Below are 23816 nucleotides of genomic sequence, written 5' to 3'. Positions count from 1 at the left end.
GATTTGCAGATACTAACATCTACATATAAAATAGATAAACAACAAGGTCCTACTATACAGCACAGGGAACTGTATTTGCTATCTTGTAATTACTTGTAATGGAAAAGAATATGAAAAGGAATATATATATACATATATATAACTGAATCTCTATGCTATACACCAGAAACTAATACAACATTGTAAATTGACTATATTTCAATTAAAAATGAAAATTAAAAAAGGCATTTCAGCTGGTGCTGAAAAGCTCGAGGAGGTTTTAACAGGTGAAGACAAGCAATCCGACTGGAAAAAAACTGTACAAGCTAGGGCATGCAAAGTTGTTAGACCAGTCCCGGGAAGGGAAGGCTGGTGGGGTGAGTGTCAGGAGTGGGCAAGAAGGGGAAACCCAGAGTAAGACTAGAAAGATCAGGTGGAGTCAGATCTTGGAGAGCTTTGAGTCCTGAGCAACAAGGAGAAAAGCCAACAATAAATAATCCACAGACAGCACACACAACATACCAGGAACCCTTCTGCTCTATCGTGATATTAACTCACTTAACCTTTGCCACAGCCCCGTGTGTGAGCAGGATTCTTAGAACGGTTTTCCTGATGAGGAAACCAAAGAGCACAGAGAGGGTAGGTGACTTGCTTGAGGCCACAGAGTAAGTCAACAGGGGGATCAGGATTAAACCCAGTCCTGCTGACGCCTGGATGTCGTGCTCTGAACAGTCCAGCTCTGCCGCCTCTCCAGCTCAGGCTGGGAATTCATTAGACCTTCTGAGGACCAGAGTGACAAGAACAAATAGGAGTTTTACACGCCGGCTCAGATGCTTCCTGCATCTAAAGCCCTGGTAAAAGTACATGCTTTATTCTTTCCTCCTTCCTCCCAACTCTCCACTGCTCCTGTTGCATTCATACGATTTTTGGTAAAAGCCATAACATGGTGAGCTTACAGTCTGAATCTACTGGACAGTGAAAACGTGCATTCCCCCAGCTAAATAAGTGTCAGTGATGCTCTGTGAATATGCAAAGTGCTTGGAAGTGGGACAGCCAATCACTCGATCAGAAAATGCCACAGGTTTAAAAACACAGAAGAGAAACGGAAACTAGAAACTTCAGTGCCAGGGAAATAATGAAATAAACCCACATTTATTTAAAGCTAGCAATAATTAGATGTTTTGGAGCTGGCAATAATTTCCAGAGAAGAGCAGGAGATGCCTCATTACTTCCCTCAGAAACGATGCTCTTAAGATTTGGACAAAGCTTAGAAGATAAGAAAACAAATCCACTACGATCCCCAGGGGAGGATTTGGATAACGTATCTTTCTATTTTTAACTCGGATGGCCTAATAAAATGGGCTCTTTCATTCAACCATCTCTTCAATCTAAACTCTTCCACAGGAGCCCTGTCCCTTGTCTCGTTCCTGATAATTTATTAATAAGCCACCACATAAAAAATGTCCCATAATAAAACACCCAGGCATCGCGGACTGCTTAATGTAGTTAATTTAAGCTGGGCAACTGAGATGCAATGTAGATGGTCATATTAGATTAGGGGAGAGATTAGCATCACTCTTGCTGTTCGCTGAAGAATGCAGCCGGCTATGCCCTTCTTCCCGGAGCTGGGCTCAGAGGACCGCTGTCAAGCAACTGCCCTGGATGTGCATGCAATAATGTGGGCAAGGGTCTGGAAACCAAAATTAAAGATGGAATCTAGAAAGAGTTCCCGCCCCCTTCTCTCTGTCTCCATCCTTCACACCTCCACCCACTCACATTCCCTACCAACTTTTTGTGTGTGTGTGCATATTATTTTTATTGAAGTATAGTCAGCTTACAACGTTGTGTCAGTTTCTGGTGTACCGCATAATGCTTCAGTCACACATGAACGTACATATATTCATTTTCATATTCTTTTCACAATAAGTTGCTACAAGATATTGAATGTAGTTCCCTGTGCTATACAGCACGAACTTGTTGTTTATCTATTTTATATATATTAGTTAGCATCTGCACATCTCGAACGGGTCCAGGAGCTGGATGGAGTATGGCTGGGCTAATTTAATGGGAAATCTTTTTTAAAAATTACTTTATTTCTCCTGTGGCACAATATCCAAACAGACAAACAAACTGATACAGTGATACACACAGAGTCACCCAAGTTCATTAAACTTGTCAGAGGCAGGGCAACATTGGACGGCTATGGTTTGGTTCAACATCCTCTGAGAACCAGTCAGATCTGTGTTCCTTTTCAGGCAGAAATATCATGATCATTGGCCATTACTTAGAAAAAGAAAAAAAAACAAGAATATTCTTCTCTTTAGAGCTTATGTTTCAAAATGTTTCAGATCCAGGAAATTACATGAATATTTTTCATATGCCATGTTCGTACTTGGCCAATCTATCTTGGGTTCTGTCCATTGTCTTTGTATTTTCTGTGTCCTTAGAAAGACAGGGGCAAAACATTGGCCTGAGACAAATGCTCATCTTGTCTCTGCTTGGCACTAATGGCAATTTTGCAACAGAACAAGCAAAATTATCTGGCATAACGCACAACATAGGCAAATAATACCTTTCGCTAAAAGTACGACAAAACAACAAAGCAGAGCTTAGCAAAACTGACTTATTTCTTGGGGGTCTATATTCAATTGAATTTGCATAGTTGGTATTTGGCAACCACATTGTCTTCCTTCCCAGATTCAATTAGGTTGCCAAACTGGCAGCTTTGCAATAGCTAAGGGAGAGATTATATGCCTAGACGCTGGTGTTCCTTTTCTCTATGTAACGAATTCAGATGTTAAACCAATAATCTTCTAGTAAGGAAAAACTATATAAATGTCAACTCGAATAATTGGTTAAGAGCTGAATGAATCAGCCGGACTTGTGTATTCTTACGCTGGGGTACAGTTTCCTTGTGAAGAAGTAACAAAGGCTAAGGAAGAGGCTATAAACAAAATTGATTCAGAAACCGGCAGCCAGCGGGAGGCTACGTGTGCACACAATGGGTTCCTCCTGCGGGAACCATCCCACTGTCCAAGCTTACCTTCTGCCATCCTGGCACCTTCCTTTTCCATCTCTATCTGTGGTCCTTGGCATTTGGATGTGACATGGATATGATTCTTTTGGTCATTAGTCTGAGATTCAGAAATCTCTTCACTTTTTATTTCTGCATTAATGAAAAAAAGAAGTGTTTTTTTTTCCAGAATAAAATGACATTTTTATTGTAAATGGATCCTAGGTGTCAAGATGCTTCCCTTTTCTGCTCCCCCCAAATCACTGTGACATACATGCAATAGAATGTGCACAGTATCTCAGCAGTTAAGGAATAATGAAATAAAATCCCATACACTGACCACCAACATTGAGGTATAAGACCTTACTGTCCAAGACAGTTGCCAACACGTGTGGCACTGAACCTGTGAAGTGTGACTAGTACCAGCTGTTGCTCTGAGTGTAAAATACACACTTAATTTTGCAAAAATGTAGGACGTCTAATATTTTTATATTCATTGCGTGTTGAAATATTATTGATACAATCCACAGAGCTCATACAGGTGTGGGCTCTTGACTGAAGACTTTCCATCTTCAGTCCACTCTTGACTGAAGTGATGCTTTATCCTCTATTCATGCACTCATTACATATATTAACACAAATACCTTTACAGTCCTCATGCCAGGCCCTGTTCTAGGCACTGGAAAGAGAACGATGAGCAGGAAGCATTGGGTCCCTGCCGTCCTGGAACTTTTATTCCACTTTGGATGGCAGAGGATAGACACACAGATTTGTAGCACAGTGTCAAATAACTCCATGCCATGACAAATGGTGATTTTTCTCAAGGAAAAGCACTTTTGTGATTGAGTTTTGAACTGAACTAGTTGATTTTTTTTTCCCCACGGAACACTATTTTTATGTTGAAAGAACTTGAAAAGAATAACTGAAAGACAAATTATGGTTATTCATGAGTACTTGGAAGAGTTGTTTTATTTTTAAGTAAATGAAGTGAGCCTGTAACTGCAAAGAAACAATTGACAGTATTTGTTGCAAATGATATAAATCAAGTTCATATGGGAAATTTTAGAATTTTAGAAAACTTGCATCTATGAGCTTCATAGATTTTCATTCTGTTGACATTAACATATGATTTTTTTTAAACGTAGAATGAAATATATTAGCATTTGGAAGATCTATATAACTCAGTGAAACAATATTTCCCAAATGGCCAAAGCACAATGTTTCAGAATTATGCGTGGATAAAAGCTCCATTCGAAGTACAAGGTAGACAAGTGCATTTTCATGTACAAAAAGTACACTGAGACGTACCTTTAAGTGACTACCTCTTGTCCAGTTTGGGTAGATTGTCAAAGAAGAATATCCACAATTATCTGTAAAAGCTATTAAAACACTCCTTTTTTCTACTTCCTATCTGTGTGAGGCTGGACTGTCTTCATAGACTTCACACAAAACAATACATTGCAAAAGACAGACTGCAGAAGCTGCTTTTAGAACCCAGCAGACCTTTCTGAAGGCAGACATTAAAGAGGTTTATAAAAAAAAATGCTATTCTTTTCACTATGTATTTTTTGAAGAGAGTTTTTAAATAAAAACATGTTACATCAACATCTAATGCATGTATTAACTGTTATTTATAAATAAATTGATAGGTTTTACATGTTCTCTTTTGGCTTCCAACTCGGAAAGATGGATGCATAGAACACACCTTGATGAAAGCTCTTTGGGGTTTTCAGTGATTTCGGAAAGTGTGACGAGGTCCTGAATTCAAAATTTTGTAAAGCGCTGACATAGACAGTCCAGCTGGGTCAGAAAATCATGTACTATGAGGAAGATGGCGAACAGTATCCTTTTTGATTTTAAATTAATGAATGCTTATTTTAGAAATCTAAAGAAAATACAGAACAATGTAAAGGAAATGCAAATGATACAGAGCTGATTACTGTATATTTTATTCCATAAAATTTCTCCTGATCTCTACATTTTTTTAAAAGAAAGTTAGGAGTCTGTGTCCAGTCAGGAAAATATGGAAATTCAATACAGGGCAATGTGTCCAACAATACTGAACGGCTGAAAAAGCAAAAAGAGGAGGTCGAGGTGAGTGAGATGTTTAGTAACTGCAGGAAGCAGCTTTCTCTAGAGTTGGGTGAACAAAAGAGGAGAGATGGGGTGAAAAGAGCTTAGTGGAAAGCTCCCTGCATGGCTGGGAGGTTTAGCTATAAAGTGGAGGATGCGAATTCAACCACTGACTTCACAGAAAAATCACGTGATATCAGAAACCATAGCAGGACCAGGAAGCACCACATAGACACACACACACACACATACACGCAGATATTTTTAGATTTAAAAACAAAGACCAAAACCTGTGGTTCAACAAATCACAGGCAACAGCCCAGGAGAAGACCCCATTCTTCCTGGGGAAGACAAGGAAGCCTCGGGCTTTCTTGCAGTTTGTCCAGGCCTGCGATGGCAGGGAGAGAGGCAGAGATCAGGCGGGAGCGTGGTTCAAAATAAAGAGCAGCCGGAGGAGCTTGGCCCCAGCATCTCCCCGAAATCCAGGCACCAGGAGCTGTCTAGCGATGCCACCATGCTACATCCTCTTTCCTTTCTTATTTTGACCTTCCCTTTGCATCTCCTCATTTTGCCGCTTTTATGCTCATTCTTACCACTTTGATTTCCTAGTATCTCCTGATATCACAAGTGTTTCAGCCATGTCTCCAGCCAAAAAAAAAAAAAAATCGGCTTCTGGGAAAATGTCCAAGAACGCAATTTCTATGCGCCTAGAAAAGAAAACACCAAACACTCTCTTCCCTCTTGTGAAACAGGAGAGGGCCTTTTCCCTTGATTACTGAACTGTCCTTCTGGAGGGTCACCTGGGCCGTAGGGCACAGTGTTTCAGAGAGCGGGGTGTGGGGAGCCCAGCAGTGAGTGTTCTCAGAGAGTTCTGCAGGGAGCCAAACTGCCTCGTCCTGGCTGTGTGACCTTGGCAAGTCACCGAGCCTTTCTGTGCAAAGGCTCCACCTCTGAAACACACAGTCCTTAGTACCTACGTCATGTGGTTGTTGTTTAAGGATTAAATGAATTCAAGTATCTAATGTACTTCGAACCTGGTCCATAGCGGCTGTTCAATAAATATGAACCATCATTATTATTGCTGTTAGTATGTAAGATTAGACACTCTGGGTTTCTATGTATGAACTGAGCAATTTGGCTCCATGCGGTTTACTGTACTCCAGAGGCTCATAAAAATTTCTCTTGGGGGAAGAAAAAGAATAGTTAATATATTACACATGATGACATTTTTTCAGATTTTTTTTTCAAAAAAAAATCCACATACTTCTGTTTTTGCTTTTCTTAAACCAACAGCATACAAGGCAGCACAGAGCCAGCCACGAGACCACGGAGCACAGGGAAGCAGCCAGGAGCATGGTGGACCTCTCGGATGGAGTCGCAGCTAAGACAGCAAATGGCCTGGAGCGAGCTGTAAAATTGACCCCTGTTGAAAAGAAAAACAAATACAAAATAATAATAACAACATATTAATAAGATGCTAATATAATAAAATACTGTGGAAAATATACAGTTGTAACTGCACCTGGCACACAGTTTGTTCTATACACATTTATTGAATTAAACGATTAGGTACAGGAATCAATGATCAATTCAAGATACGTATTTCTGAAGAACTTCAAGATTCCATCAGTGATATACAGTTGTTCTTTCCAATTTTGTCTGTTATGGATGGGGAACTCTTCCAATGCTCTCCTTTTATTCTTGGACTGCTGTATCCACCACCACAAGATTGGAACATCACTCTTCTGTTCCACTAATTAGAATAGAAACACTCTGGGCTCCAGGTTGCGTGAAACTACTTGCTATGACATATGTATCTTATTTCAAATATGGCATCAAAACAGGGGCACAGGGACTCCTACTACAAAACCATGAGACTTACTAATGTCCATGAGGATTTTATTATCTGGAAAAGTAGGGGAAGGGCAGTGGTGGGCAGAGAGAACCACCAAGCTATTGATGGCGGGGTAGGATGTGCCTCTCCCTTCCGAGAGTGCATCTGTCTAAGAAGTCTAAGAACTCATCCCAAATCCTTCCCCTTTCTGTAGACTGAGAAATTTGGTCCTCACTCCATTGGTATCTCTGAAGCAAGGCGTAAAAGAATCTAAAAGAACAACCCCTCCCCTCAAAAAACCCTTGTCTATACACACAAAAACCTGTACACAAATGTTTACTGCACCTTCATCAAGAATCACCAAAACCCAGAAAGGATGCAAATGTTCTTCAACAGGTGAATGAATAAACCAACTGTGGTTTATCCAGACAATGGAGTACTACTCAGCCAGAAAGAGAAAAAGAAAGAAGGAAGGAAGGAAAAAAGGAAGGAAGGAAGGAAGGATGGAAGGGAGGAAGGAAGGCAGGAAGGGAGGAACTATTAATAACCTGTAACACCTGGGGTGAACATCAAAGGCATGATATTAAGGGACAGAAGCCCATCTCTAAAGGATACATACGATATGATTCCATTTATATGACATTGTAGAAAAGACAAAATGATACAAATGGAGAGCAGATCCATGGCTGCAGGAATCACTGGGAGGATGTGAGGACCGAGGAACAGGAGTAGCACAAGGGGAACTTTTGGGAAACGTTCTGCATCCTGATGGTGATAGTTACATGAATCTCTCTCTATAGAATTCTATATCTCTTTGAATTCATAAAATGACATACAAAAATACATTTTTACAGTATGCTATTTTAAAAAACTTGCCTATGATTTTGGGGGTGTTAGATATGGTCACTAACTTAAATGTGAGGATGGTTTCATTAGACAGAAATCTAAAGTTAAAAAAAAAAAACACTTTCCTGTGAACATAACTTAGTCATAACCAGCATTTTGAGTAGCTCCTTCAAAACAAACAAACCTCAAATCTCTGCTTCCATCTGAACCATTCTGGCCAAAACAGAGTTTTTATTTTCTCTGCTCAAGGAAACACCATGTTTTTCTTTGCTGTGCTTTCCTTGGGCTGAAACTGACAATTTGTTTGGAACTTACAGACAGATCCCAAGTCTCTTGACTCCTGGCTGACTCGGTCCCCAAGCTACTCTAACAAAATTATCTAGAAATGCTTCTCTTGTGTGTGTATCTTATACTTGAGACATATTTTGCTTGTTTGTTATCAATTAGTTCCTTTTTTATGGGCAACTGAATAAGCTAAATCTAGCCCAGAGACGGGGGTTAGGATTTTTACCAGGGATTCACAGAAGTAAAAACAAAATTCTTTATTCTTTTATCTGTTTTCCAATAACTGCTCCATCATTGTTTACTTCACAAAGCAGTTATGTTACCCTTCTCATTCTTAAGATATTTACAAGCTAATAAATGAACTAAGATACACACACAAATGTTTGTAATACAAATCAGAATGTGTGACCTAGGGCACCAGAATGATGTAAATCAGTTTCTTTGGGAGGTTATTTTCCATGGCTATGATCGGGGAAAGCATCCAGAGGAGGGAGTACCTCCGTGGGGCTTTGAAGGCTGAGCAAATAAGACAGAAAAGAGAAAAAAAAAAAAGCAACCGATGTTGAAAAAGTTACCGCTGGGAAGTACTGGGAGTTAATGCTGGAAAGCATGTGAGGCAAATTTTAGTGGGCATTAAATGCCAAAAGCCAAATATATTCTGAAGGCAATGAGGTGTCATAGAAGGAAAAATTCTGAGCTGAGAAGTGACATGAGCCACCTGGGGCACAGAACATCCAGTCGTGGAAGTGCTGACAGAGAGGCTGAAGTCCAGCATGAGGTTTATAAGCTGGAGGGGTCACCTGGATCTAAGGGTGGAGACCACCAGTTTTTAAAGATTTTTAGCAGCAGAACATTCTTAAGAAATGCAATCTTAGACATAATTTCAGTATACTCACTTATTCAGAAACAAGTGTTTATTTGTGCCTATGACATACAGGTTTTTTAACAACCTAAGGATGAAACACTGAACTAAGTAGAATTTCTGTCCCTTTGGGGACTTGGGTTTTAATGTGGGATACAGCAGGCAGGTAGTAGACAAACAAGTGAATGCACAAGTACTCTGGCGTCAGGCAGTGGTGAGAACATGGAGAAGACAGACAGACAGACAGAGGATGGCTGGAGATGGGAGCAGGGATGGAACAGTGGTGCAGACAGAGTGAGGCAGAGAAGGGCTCTCTGAGGAGGTGACCTCTGAGACGAAACTTCGGTGAATTGGTGAGTGAACCATGTGACTTTTGTAAATCACGCTGTAAATCAACTATACCTCAATAAAAATTTAAAAAATAAATATGAAGATTCTAAAAAATAATTTACCAGAATCATCAAACAAGCAAGCAGAAAAATAAAAATACATCCTTGGGAGTCTTGTGGTCAAAGACACTGAACATGCTTCATACTTTAGGACAACTTCATAGACGTTGATCACAGCTCTTGTCAATGTCATCCTGGAGCATTTGCAAACAGGCCCACCCAAGGTTTATCAAATTCTCTGCAACATATTTTGTTTGACTTAATATTTAGGGACCAGTGTTGAGAATTTTTTGGAGATCAGTAAGCTGCAAATGATTTTCGTCTAGTAAAGACGCAATGATATTTGTAGACATGCAACCTCAAAGGTTACAGTTTGATGGCCAGTATCCATTTTGGGGAATGGATTTCAGCAGTCCTTTCCAGGCTATGGGATCTGTAAGCTTTCCCATCCTCCTGTTTCCCTCATTAATGGGTTAAATAACTTGTTGACAAGCACTCATTTTATATTTTCACAAGAGCCGTATTTTTAACTTTTTGAAAAGTATACTGGTCGTTTGAATTTAAATTTCATGCAGGAAAACTAATCTCCCGCCTTAATTAAATATTTGTTGTTGGGCTTCAGATACGTCACGTCAAAACATTTCATTTCCTTTGCCATTTCCAGTATCTAAGAAGTTTAAATCTGCTCATGATTGTTCTAGTGTATTTTATAAAACTTTGCGCTGTCACAGCTGTGCATTAACTGCTTTCCACAGCTGCATGTCCTAAGTATCAGACTAATTTCCCTGATTCAAATTAATAATTGATTATAAATATATACTTCTCAGTTCAAACATGATACACTTTTAGAATTCTTTTAGATGCTCTCTTACACAAGGAGGCTTTTTTTTTTTTCTGGTAAATCACAATAGTGGATGCAACATTTAAATCATCTTTCTTTCAAGTGGTAACTCAATGTCTATATCACAGTGCAATCTTTTTAAAAAGGGTGTCCAAAATTGGACTCTTGCCACTCCTCTGCAGGGTGAGGCCTGGGCTCTTTCCTTCATGGAAACAGGAAAGTAGTGTTTTGCACAGGCCCACATGGCTGTGACGTTTAATTAACAGGTTAGCAACTACAAACTTTTGAACCATATCACCCTCTAATGAAGCAAAATTTGCCAGCAATACTTCAGAAGGGAGAAGGTTTCTTTTTAATGTTTTGTCAAGAAAAACTGGATCATATAAGCAATTTACATCCACCTTATACCCAGACTTCTAAAGTACCAGGGTTTTTAATGGGTATAGTCACCCCTACAGGGTTGGGGGGCAGGACACAGGGACGAGGAGGGCAAGACTGAGGACAAGATTTCATGATCCTCAATACCTCATGACTCTCTTCCCTATAAATTAAAAAAAAATTAAATTAATACTCAACCAAATTCCATCCAATGTCATAGAAAAACAAAAGCAAAACATTCAAAGTAAATTTTAACAACTAGAGGAAAATGTACGTTGGAGTCTTGCTTACTAGGACTCAGTTCTGAGGCTTAATTTCTACGTGTTCTTGCTTCTCACACCTTAATGACATAACTACATGAATTTTTTTCTCTTAACTACAATGACTTCTTATTCATGATAGGAGCTATTCCCATTATAAAGAAAAGGCTATATATTTTTTTTAAAAAAAGACACAGATAATAAAAATACACTGTGCTGAAATTACCTGGAGGGGAAGTGACAGTGAAAATAAAGTGCCAATTTGATCCGGAGATCAAAACTGCCAAGTTGGAGAAGCTCACATAACCATCTTGGGTTTCTGCCCGAGTACAGCCTACAGACAAACACAAAGACAAAAAGTGAATGTTGGTCACCCACACAAGAGCAATTTCTTCAAGACTTCTCTGTAGAGAGGCAATTGGACAATAAAAAAAAATTAATTAAAGAGGTTACTAAACCCATCAGGCTTCTCCTAGACAAGTCCTGGAACCACGTAATCCAAGATAGAATAATATTAATAATAACAGCTCATGTAGATTGAATGCTCGCTATGCCAGACACTGTGCTTTGTACACAGCATCGTAAACAAACCGCACAACCCTATACAATATGCTAGTATCTATAGTCTAAAGACTAGGAAATAGGCTGCTGAAAGGTTAAAGGATTTGGTGTGGGGATTATAGCTCAAATCTGCCTGATTTCAAAGTCTGTATTCGGAACCATTACTATATATTGACTATTTTATTATTAAATGTCTCTCAAGAAAGAAAGTCTGTTCTCTTTCTAAGTAATCAAATTCTAGGCTCTGCCTCTCTTCCATTCAAGGGATCTGTAGGTTACGTGGTGGCAGAGTTAGATCAGGACCACTGCAATGTATCAAGTCAGGACTGATACAGGCTACCCTGTTTGGCGACTTGGATTCTCTGGGCTATGATGTCCCTGAATAAAATGCAAAAAAGAGGTCTTCTGACTTCTAACAATAGGCTATCCATTTATGAAGTTGAAAGAAGGGAACTTAGCTCTGGCTCACAGTCACAACACCATGAATTAATCTCCTGACTCCACTACCCTCAAATTACTTTGCTAATTAGCAGCTGCTGTTAATTTCACTCTGAAAAATGTCACTATGATGGGTATGCTGGACAGTGAGTGAGCAGAGCGGTCCTAAAGTTTAAAGAAATCTGTTTGAGATCTTTCAGGCTGAAAGGTATCATAAAGATATAATATGCATAGTGTTACATTTTTCAATTCAATTGCTCAGTCTTTCTTTTGGGAAAAAAACATCGTCTTTCCTCATCAATTTTGCAGAGCTAACTAAAACTTCCTTTTTCAGAAACATCTTTTCCTTCATCTCTTCAGAGTCCCCAAATAAATAAAAATGCCCAGAAAAATGGAAATAAATAAGCCAAGACTCAAATAAATGCGAGGCGCTCAAGATAAATGCAGTTTATACTCTTTAAAACCTATATGCATCAAAATTATAGTCAATAAACTCTTGCAAACAATGAACTGCGGAGTACAGATGTTCAACATGAAATCGTTTGCTGCAGTTTTCCCTTTGACAAACGTCCTTATTGTCCCCATCTTTGGAGGAATACAAAGCAGCATTTAATCGAAATGTGTCCGGCGAGCACAGTGAGTCAGCCTCGTAGAACAGCCGCCAAACTGCCTAATGGAAAGTACTTTAGCTCCAAATGGGTTTGCTTTTGCGTTAAATACCAGCTTGCCTCAGAGATCTCGACGAAGATTCCCATATATATCTATGCTATTCTCAGATTTGAAGCATATGTGCCCAAAAGCTGAGGCAGTTGCTGCCAAGTACAGTACATTACTCCGGGGTTCATCATATCTCTGGAATGGTAATTGTAAAAGAGACAAATGTCACTGACAGCCTCCCTGATCGAGCTGGTATGAACCGTGTACTGGCTGAGGGAACCTAGCATGAGTCGAGGTGTTCGACTTGACGCAAGATTGAAACTGACTACATGACTTACTAGGGAATGCTACCTGAATGTGTTTCCGTAGGGTACAGGGTTTCTGAAATGCCTTTTCAGCCCCAATTCTCCCCCACAACTATGTCTCTTAACCTTAGCTGTACACGCTAGCAAACTGTTCCATCATTAACGTTGAGACAATTTTTTTAATATTAAGAACATATTTTTTCTGCAACTAAGATCTATAGTATATACAGTTAAGTATCAAAGTGTCTGAAGGATCCTAAATAATTGTCTTTGAGTATATAAATCCATTTTTGGTTAATAGGTTATAACCTTTTTTTTTTTAACTGAAGAGGATCTACTGAAACAAAAGAACATGAAGTTAAATTGCAGAATAAAAGATTTAGGCTAGACCTATAGATAGGGGTTTGTCGTTGTTAATTTATTTTTCTGCAGGAAGTACTCAGAATAAGTTAGGTAATCCATGCCAATTGGTCTTGGTTCTATTCCTTTTAAGTTAAGGAGAAATATTTCATGATGGCTTCAAGAGACACTTTCAGTCATGAAATAGGGTGTTTGGTGATGTGGGTGTTCTAAAAAGGAAACGACACAAAGTATTTTTCCTATTTCATGACACTCACATACACAAAAATGTGTGTACAGAAGGCAATCTCAGCCCACTTCTCATTCATTCTCATTCCCTCAACGAGGACAATGAGGACACTGTTCCATCCAACACTGATCCGGGGGAGTCAGCGGGCTTGAGTGTGACTTGGTGTCCATAGGAGAAAGTAACAAATGGTTTCATGTCTCATTCATTTGGCATGATCCAGTGCGATTTTAAGCTTATCAGTGGTGATAGCTGTGGGATAACTGAGAGGAAAATAAGGAATAATTTGGGGGAGTATGTGTCAGGAGTGGGGCACAGTAAAGTATTGAGCCTCAGTAAAGTACGGTAGAGGAGTGAGGTATGGGGTGTGGGAAAGGCATGGAGTACCAGGGAGGTACTGAGTGTGGGTAATATATAAAGTGTGGGGAGGTATGGAGTATGGGTAAGCATGTAAAATATGAATAAGGGGAGGAATATGAATGACCGAACTGTACAGGTAAAGCCAATTAAGATAGCAAGTTTTATGTTACATATATTTTATTACAATATTTTATAAAAAAAAGAATATGGGTAAGGCACAGGGTATGAACACAGTCCTGGGTAAGGGAAAGTGATAGAGTAGAAATTGTGGGCAGAGTCTAGAGTACAGGGAAGGTACAGAGTAGGACTAAGGATATGAAGTGTGGGTAAGACATGGAGTACGAATAATCTGTAAAGGATGGGTAAGGTATCACTATGGACTGAACGTGTCTCTCCAACATTCGAATGTTGGAAACTCATCTCCAATGTAATGGTACTTGGAGGTGGTACCTTTAAGGGGGTGCTTAGGCTGTGAGAGCACAGCCACCATGAACTCCTATGATGGACTGGGTCCTATACATTTTATATACTTTACAGGAGGCATGTGAATGAGTTTAGACTCACAGCCAGGGTATAGCAAGAAATAACCATAAAATCATGGCTTCTTTTTGGAAACCAGTAATTGCACAGAAAGGCTGATGTCTGAACTGGTAGGTGAGTCATTTACATGTTTATAAAGGACATTACAGAAAACCCAAAGCCAATGGAAATGTCCTAACCAGTCCATGAAGTGTATAATAAATCCTGTAAGCTGATCTTTTTAAAAGAGTTATCAAGAAATCCATCAATTTTGCTTTTGCTGCCAGTGTTTTTGACGTCCTATCTATGAAATCATTGCCAAGACCAATGTCAAGAAGCTTTTCCTCTGTATTTCTTCCAGTTTTAGTTTCATGTTGTATGTTTAAGACTTTAATCCATTCTGAGTGGATTTTTCTGTATGGTATAAAACAAGGGTCAAATTTCATTCTTTTGCACGTGAATATTCTGTTTCCCCAACACCATTTGTTGAAGAGACAATCCTTTCCCCATTGTGGATTCTTCATTCCCTTGTTGGCTACATGTGCATAGATTTATTTCTGAGCTCTCTATCCTGTTCCATTGGTCTGTAAGTCTGTCTTTATGTCAGTATCATATTGTTTTAATTACTATAGTTTTGTAATATATTTTGAAGTCAGGAAGTGTAGTGCCTCCAGTTTTGTTCTTATTTTTCAAGATAGTTTTGGCTATTTGGGATCCTTTGGAGTTCCATTTCAATTTTAGAATTGTTTTTCTTACTTCTGTAAGAAATGCCATTGAGATTTTGAAAGAAATTGCACTGAATCTGCAGATCACTTTGTGCAGCATGGACACCTTAAGCAAAATTAGACACGTGGGATTACATCAAATCAAAAAGCTTCTGCCTAGCAAGGCAAACAATCAACAGAGTGAAGCAAACACACAGAATGGTAGAAAATGTTTCCAAGCCATGTATCTGATAAGGGGTTAGTTTCTGAAATAGACAGTGAATTCTTACACCTCAGTAGCAAAAACAAAAACAAAACTAATAACCTGATTAAAAAATAAGCTAAAGACTTAGATGTTTCTCCAAAGAAGACCTATGAATGGCCAACTGGCCATATGTAAAGATGCCCAACATCACTAGTCATCAAGGAAATACAAGTCAAAACCACAATGATACAGCACCTCACACCTCTCAGGATGGCTATTATAAAAAACACCAAAATAAACAAGTGTTAGTGAGGATGTAGAGAAATTGGAACTCTTATACACTTTCTTTGGGAATGGAAAATGGTGTCACCACAATGGAAAACAGTCTGGGGATTCCTCACAACATTAAAAGTAGACACACTATGAAAAAGAAAAAGGACACTATGAACTTATCTACAAAACAGAAACAGACTCGCAGACATAGTAAACAATCTTATGGTTACTGGGAGAAAGGGGTGGGAAGAGCTAAATTTGGGAGTTTGAGATTTACAAATGTTAGCCACTATATATAAAATAGATTTTTAAAAAAGTTTCTCGTGTATAGCACAGGGAACTTTGTTCAGTACCCTGTAATAACCTTTAATGAAAAAGAACATGAAAATGAAAAAAAATTTCCCTAGGTACAACAAAAATTGTTTATACAAGCAATTACTCAAACTATAATTTATTGTGAATTAGAACTCTGATTAAAGCTGAGAACAGTCATCTAAATCCAAACAAAGAAAAAAACATACTCCTATATGATCCAGCAAGCACACTTCTAGGTATTTATCCAAAATAATTGAAATCAGGATCTTAAAGAATTGTCTGCACCCCCATATTTGTTGCAGTGCTGTTTATTTGTTGCCAACATATGTAAACAATCTACATGTCTACCAACAGATCAACAGGTGTGTGTGTGTATACACACACACACACACACACACACACACACACACACACACACATGATGGAATAATACTCAGCCTTAAAAAAGACATTCTGAAATACATGACAGCATAGATGAATCTTGAGGACATGAAGCTCAGTGAAATCAGCCAGGACAGGGGCTGTATGATTTCATGTATATGAAGTGTCTAAATAAGTCAAACTTACAGAAGCAAATAACAGGATGGGGGTTTTTGACTGCCATATGCACAAGCTCGGGGGATGTTAAATGAAGCTAGCAGTGGTCCTGGGACTGAACAGGCAGGTAACAGAGGGCAAAGAAAGGTGATGAGGTGAACGCTCAGGGTCTGCTCTGGGCCAGGTGCTTTGCATCTGCTGTCACATTTATTCTTCATAACGTTGAGAGCAAGTGTCTCTGTTCTCCCACATAAACCACATGCACCTGTGACCTGATACTGTTCCAGAGCATCATTTGTCTTAGAGGGTCCTGTCCTGCTCCTTACACCATATTGAAGATACAGTGTGACAAAAAGCTCCTCACCATGCCAGGGGAGGGAGGGGACCAGACGGTTCCTTAAACTTTTCCTGCCAACCTGATGTTCCTTTTTGCAGATGCTGGCATTGTAGACCAGGGGTAAAGGAGACTTCTTTCAAATTGTGGAAGAGACTGAGTATTCCTTACCTTGTCATTAATTCCCAATGGCTGCAAGTATTTTTGTGCAGAAGCAGTTGGAGCAGTCTCCGAATGTCACAGATACCTACCTCTCAGCACAGAATCTGGGGCTCCTTCCAGGGAAACAGAAACGGCCCAAGGCTCTGACGGGGCCCCCAGGGACTCGACTCTCCGATTCTGGAAACAGAAAAAAAGAAAGAAAGAAAAAGTTCAACGAAGAAGAGAATTTTGTGAAGTTATCCAAAACAGAAAAGGATTCAGACAGAATCTCTTATAAAGCACATATTCAGGAGAAATAAGCAAAGGAAAAAAATAACTTTTTCTTTCTCGTGTTACGAAGAATACATCAAGTTAGCTTATGGGGAGGAGAGAAGGGAAATTATTGTAGCAGAAGTCGGGGCAGGGCAGCGAAGGGCAGAAAGGGAAGCTCAGTTTACAGAGAAGGAGAGTGGCATTCTGGGCGGAAGGTTAATAAGGAAGGAAAGATTAGGAGGAGGAATCAGGAAAAAGCCGGGTGAGGGCCAGGCCAGATTAAAAGCAGGGACCTCAGCGGCACAGACTTCGTCCCTCTCCATGCATGTCAGGGGACACATTTTTAAAATAAAGAGTGGAAAGCTGATTTAACTATTATATTTCACTATCTCCCCACCCCGACCATGACTGTAGTAAATATAGAAAAGATGAAATAGAAGCGAAGGCATGGACCTGAAATTAGAGTTAAGCACAGAATCCTCTTGTGGAGGATGTACTTAACCACGCACAAGAGAAATCATTTAAAGTAACATAAAACCATAATGCAGATGTGACGTTATAAAGTCCTTCATTAACATATGAAATTACTCCTTCAGTTAGAGATACAGCACTTTGGAAAAGGCTAGATTTCGAAGAAGATACGCGAAACCGACTTTAAGAATTTGCTGGGGGAGAAAAAGCATCAGAATTGTATTTCTACCCTTGATCAAACACTGGACCTTCATAGGAAGTGGAAGGAGAGTGACGGAAGTAGTCAGGTGTTGCAAGCGCAGCAAACGGCCCACAGTGGGCGCTCGGGGGACCCGTGTATCATGATGAGGACAGAATCTGAAACAGCGCTGCGCATGACGGGTACCCGGCTGGAAATAAAGATTGCTCCCTGTGCACAAGTTACCTGCTTATCCAGGAAAACGAGCTCTGGTTGGACTCCAAGTTCTTTTCCCACTTCCCCATCGGAAGGCTGGACCAGGACCGAAAGAGCAGAGGGGCGGACATATATCAAGTTTCCAGGTTTAAAACTGCTTGTATTTCTGGCACATATTAAAGAAAAAAAAGGAATACTTGCATAAAATTACAGATATCATATCACTGCTGTAGCTATTTCCATCACTCATGATTCCCGGTGAAGAGATCTGCATCTGCCTTTGTTTTGAGAAACTAAATAATACCCTGTATTGGAGGGAGGGTGTAGCTCAGTGGGACAGCATGTGCTCACATGCCCAACCAAGGTCCTGGGGTCAATCCCCAGTCCCTCCACTAAAAATAAATAAATAAATAAACCTAATTATCTCCCCCCCCCGCAACAAAAAAAAGAATTTATTTCATTTTGGGGGGGGAGAGGATCCAAAAAAAGAATTTAATAAATACTTGTTGAATGAATGAATGAATTCCTTAAAAAAATACACTGTATAGCAAACATGACCTTATAACCAAAGAATAATTCTACATTTATTTCATAGGTGAGCTTAGCCATAGTGAAGGATGGACTGGGTGTATGGGGAGGGGGTTGGGGGGTGGGAGAAGCCTGTATTGTGAGCTTAGATTTGCATCATGGTTTATTAATATCATTTCCCCAAAAAAGCCTCGGTAAGGCAATTTACCAGACTGAAATACTTAGGTGGGGATACGTTCAAAGTATGATGGTAGACCAGCTCCCTCCTCAAAGACCCTGATTTTAGAGTTCACTGATTTCCATGGTGTAAATACGTTCACCATGGTGATTCCGTGGTACCAAGATGACGTCACCAACAAGAATTGGGAAGAGATGCCTGGGAGCAACCACCCGTCCCCAACAGCACTGTTTCCCACGGAATAGCTCATTTAATCTCACAACAGCCCTTTCACATTCACATCCTCCACAGCATGCTTGCACTCAAGAGGTTCGATAACTGAGGAATTAACTGATTAATTTATTTTAATTGAGTGAAGCCCTCAGGGAGAATAATACGTGTTTACAATGAATATATGCTGATCACTTGCCCTCTACCAGGTGCTATTCTTCGCTTTCCACTTATGAACGCGTACGTTTAAAATGACACCCTGATGTAGGTGCTCTTATTTACACATGAAGAAACTGAGGTCCAAAAAGGCTTACGTAATTTGCCAAAGGTCTTACAAAGAGGAAGGGTATGGCTGAGCTCTGGAGCTGTACTGTTTCTCACCTCTTTTGAGCACATTCATTGCTGATGCGACTTAGCGAGGAAAACATAAAGGAAAATAAAATGGTTATATAGCTCATACCTCAAAACATCTTTTTCCCCCCAAGCTTTAGTATTTTTGCAGACCAAGTTAGCTTTATTAAAAGGACATTATAGATGGTAAACCTGTTGTTCCATTAAGCCTACTGTGTATTACACATCAGAGGCACGCAATAGGTTTTTAGCAATTAAATGGAGGTCTATAGACATCATATATCACATATATTACCCGACCCTTAAAACATCCTAGGTCAAATTTAACAAGGCTTTGACTTAAAAAACAAAACAAAACAGTAGCCTACCTGACCCTCAGTTAAATGCTTGTGATTCAACTACATTATTCCCTAGTCTTTTAGGGAAATTGTGGAAGAACAAATGCAGAGGCTCACAAACAGTGACGTTTCTGTGGGAAGCAAGCTCCCTATCCCCCAAGCATTCTGGAAAACGAGGGGAGAGGGGGCACGTGTGGTCCCAGGAACCCCCTTTGGTCATCTTCCAGCTGCCCTCTGCTAGAATCACTCACTGGGAATTCAGCATACACTAGCCTGATCATCCTTTATTAGTTTGCTTAGCCTGAGTGGGTAAGGCTCCTTTTTTTTTCTTTTTTAAGAAAAAATTTAAACCAGATTTTAAAAATCCATGCTATTAATTCTATGCTTCTATGGCTCCCAGGTTATTGGAAAATGCTTACATTGTTACCAGATCCTATTTCTCCCCTAGCCTATTTCTTAAACGCTTTCTGATGCGGACGGGATGCGGGGCTGGCTGTGTGGGTTAAAGAAACCGAACGACTCCATCAAAGACCCTGACATAAGTACACTGATGTCTAGAGACGAAAGGGTGGGAGCCACTGCCTGAACGCTTGCTAAGAGGCCCGTCCCTGACACACTTTAAAGTTTATTGTGAGCAAACATCTCTTATTAAATGTAAACAGCATCTCACTGGAGGTCAGAGACTTGCTGCTACAGCATATCCCAAGGTAATACCACTTTAAGCTCCCCATAAACTCTTAAGCAGTTTCTATCCTAAAACCTGACCGTAGGTGGTACAGTTTTTTACGATATGTTATAATAGTGCAATAAATCTGTTAGCTTAAAATCGAATCTCCGTGGCCTTTTAGAGAAATCATCATTAAATGCAGGGTCCTGTTAATGATGCCATCGAAGTGAAATTGTTTAATCTGCTCAGGGGGTGAAAGGTCACCAAATGAATTTTTTATAATACATCAACTTGACACGCAATAGGGAAAACTGTAATAGATAAAAGCAAAGGAAAAGGGCACTGTCTTCTTCTGATAGGTCAATAGCAGCCAGGAGAGTCACTCATCCACTTTCCTTTCACGATGGGGCTCCTTTTGCATTTAATATGGACACCCAATTAATACCTCGGCACCACAGACAACCTCATTTTAGGTGACTTATGGCAATTTCTCCCCCTTCCCTGAAATGAAAGTGATCACAATACATCATAGCATTGTGCGAATTAACGTTAATTGATTCAAGTTACCAAGCAATGATGGGCCACTTATATAATCTAGGCGTTATTGGGCGCTAGAAGGGATGGAGGGCAGATTAGATTCCAGTGTCCGTTGCTGTGACGACGGGGGTCACCTGACGCCTTGTTAGACAGTTGTACGGTTCTATTGCCAGCCCCAGTGGGGTCGTCAGTAAACTGGAGTGATGTCCAAACATCATTATACGCTGCTCCGATATTAAAGCAAAGGGATTAGCAACTTATTGCAAGCAACCTGGATTTGTCATTGTGCTGTCGTTATCCAATTTCCAACGGCTAATGTGACCGTAGCCTGCAGGCAGAAGGACCTACAGCCAAACTCTAAAAAATGGGGAAGGAAAGTTCCCTCCCATCCTCCCAGTTTTAACCACTATTTAACGGCTTCCAACACCAAGTCAGGGATGTGGAAGAATTTTTTTTTTTCCCTTCGATGTTTAAGTGCAAGCTAAAAGAGAAAGATCAAGGGAATACAGGAAATGGCTCAGTCCAGACGTCAACCGCTATTCACCCCAACTCTTGCTTCTGCATCTGCCTGACCCGAAATGCTTACCCTTCCGGGATGAACGTTCCACTGGTCTTGGGAGGAGCAGCTCCCAAACAGCTGTTTCCTAGAAAGCAGGTGCCCAGGGGGCAGGGAGAGGTTGCACAAGAGAAGATGCCAAATGATCTTGAGTGTCACCTACAGACTCGTCTCACCGATGGGCTCTCCTAGATTTCTTCCCTTTGCCAAGTCAGCTCGACAAGCTGCTCCTTACACAGAGTGAGAAAACTTAAAACACTACCAATGCAATGGGTACAAAAATACACAGATACATACCCCGCAGAGCCATGCTCACCTTCCCTATGACTGTTTTTAGGGTCCAAAGTTCATGGCAGTGTCATAAAAAAAGAGCTTTCTGTGAGATAGCATGTGAGTTTTCTATGGCAGCACAACAAAACAGCACAAACTTAGTGGCTTACAAATATCCTAAATCTATTATCTTCAGGTTGCAGGTCAAGAGTCCAGACAGCTTGGCTGGGTTCACTGCTTATGTAGGGGTTCTCAGGAAGAATCCACTTCCAGACTCAAATCGATCATTGCTAGAATGCATGTCCTTGTGGCTGTGGAACAGAGGTCCCTGTTTCCTTGCTGGCTGTCAGCCAAGGTCCACTCTCTACCGATGACATCCATCTGATTTTCTTCTCATGGGGTCCCTTCCATTCTAAAAGCAGTGACCCTTCCCTTCCTTCTCACCCCTGGAACAATCTCCCTGCCTTCCTCTTCTGCCTCCTTCTTCTGCCACAACAGGAGAAAGCTCTCCTCTTTTAAGGGCTCCTGTGTTTAACTGCCCCTCCCTTGATAACCCTGAGCATTTTCTCCATTTTAACACAGTGTCTTCATAGAAATGCTATCTGGTCATAGTCATAGGTTCCTGGGTTCAGAACAGCACCCCTTTGGGTGGCTATTTTAGAAATATTGCCAACCACAGATAGCTTTAGCATTTCAGTAGCTATAGTTCCACAAAAGATATAGATATATTTACATTTTCTATATGACAAAAAGTATTATTTAAAGAACTTTTTTTTTTTTAATATGAAGCAGGAAAAAGGGAGGGAGAAGAAGAAAATACGGGATGGAAAGAAACTCGAGAGCAAAAATCAAGGTTCTACTGAAAGGAAGGGAAGTAATATATAATGTGTCCTCTCAGGATTCCAGATAAAAGGCAGAATATTAAAAAAAAAAGGTTCCTATGAGGAACCCCAAGTTTTATTTTTTTTGGACCCCCAAGTTTTAAAAGGGCAGATCGAGCATATGTTTATCTCTGTTCCCTCCTAACTCCACTGAAATTACTTAAAAGAACAGAAATGAGTTAAAAATGGTGGAAATCAACAAGGATAAAGAAGGCAGGAGAGGAGAGGAGAGGCCATTGAAGTTTTGGAAGATGGAAAACAGGCTCATGGAACTGACCTCGCCACACAGAGGATGTTAAGTCTGGATGCCTCCTGGTTGAAGACCAGGAGAGGCCAAGTCACTGTGTATTATCTAATCACAAAGTAGACAGCCCTCCATTTCTCCCCACAAAGCAGACGCTGGTCACTTTTTGAAAGCAGGTAGTAACTCCCTTGATAAGTAAAATTCCAATATGGCCTCAATTTGTTGGAAGGCATGCGACCCCATGAAATTAACAAGAACGAGCGTCTCAAGAACATCCTATGTGTTTCCCCTGAAAGGCTTGTGTCCCCAGCCTAATTTCTGCATCTCAAGGTCAACTCATTAGCTTGTTGATGGCTCTCCAGTGCATTCAATGGAAGTTCCAGTTGACACTGATCAAAGTTGAAAGAAACAGGGCTGGCCCTGGGGCCTGCACAAGGCTTCGGGGCTGTTTATCCTACTGTGCAATTCTTAGGACCATGGGAAAACTTGCTAGTTCTCATTAAATCCCTTAGGACGTGGCATTTCTCATTCTGCAGAGATTTATTCAGATATACTCAAGAAGCAGCCTTTCCTTAGCTTCAGAAGATTTGCTTTCTGCTTTATGTCTAGGAAACCTCTCTTAAAAATGCTAGAAGAACAGAGAGAGATGGGGGCTGTGACACATCCCAACAGAAGATGGATGCTATGATATACATGCTTTGAGCAGTTTTGTATTAGATCAGAAATATCTGAGTCACAAGTGAAAGCACGATGGCTAGGACGGATGGTGGGCGATAAAGGAGATCTTTTCCCGGAAGCTCATGATAGACTGACACCCCCCACCCATACGTGTGTGTGTGCCTAACCTTGTGCTGGGTCCATTCTCTCTGGTGGGTTTCCTCTGCTTCACCACCATTGTCGTCACTCTTTGACTTTTCTCTCCTTCTGGTTAAAAGCTAAATAATCACTAAGTCTTTTTTTTTTTTGTGACATACAATGTAAAAATCAGTCATTTTGGAAGAATAATCTATTAAGAAAGCTCAGTGCTGTAAAAATCCAAATAAAATTTAGTAATGCACTGGCCCTGCTTCTCTCTGGTCATCCATACATAGAATATGTGTTTAAGAATTCAGTGGGATTAAATGAAATTGAGCTAAAGGAGAATATATTTAAACGTAAGCTAAGATACATTAGCATCATTTCTTTTTCAGATTCCTGATTTTTATATCATCCTGCGGAACATC

The 23816-nt window shown here is 40.2% G+C and overlaps 1 protein-coding gene across 1 annotated transcript in view; it reads right to left on the bottom strand.

Annotated features, from left to right (window-relative positions):
* PKHD1 (PKHD1 ciliary IPT domain containing fibrocystin/polyductin) overlaps positions 1-23816 on the bottom strand; it is a 365190-nt gene that overhangs the window by 9410 nt on the left and 331964 nt on the right. Inside the window, exons 61-65 of the mRNA XM_072944834.1 lie at positions 17864-17999; positions 16806-16893; positions 10987-11094; positions 6330-6488; positions 3023-3145 (exon numbers count right to left, since the gene is read on the bottom strand). Of these exons, the coding sequence (XP_072800935.1) occupies positions 3023-3145; positions 6330-6488; positions 10987-11094; positions 16806-16893; positions 17864-17999 (614 nt within the window). The remainder of the gene's footprint in view (positions 1-3022; positions 3146-6329; positions 6489-10986; positions 11095-16805; positions 16894-17863; positions 18000-23816) is intronic.

Source organism: Vicugna pacos, chromosome 20, assembly GCF_048564905.1.
Source record: "Vicugna pacos chromosome 20, VicPac4, whole genome shotgun sequence".
Classification (NCBI taxonomy): Eukaryota; Metazoa; Chordata; class Mammalia; order Artiodactyla; family Camelidae; genus Vicugna; species Vicugna pacos.
The sequence above is the reverse complement of the archived record's forward strand: the minus strand, read 5'-3'. Positions and strand labels throughout refer to the sequence as shown.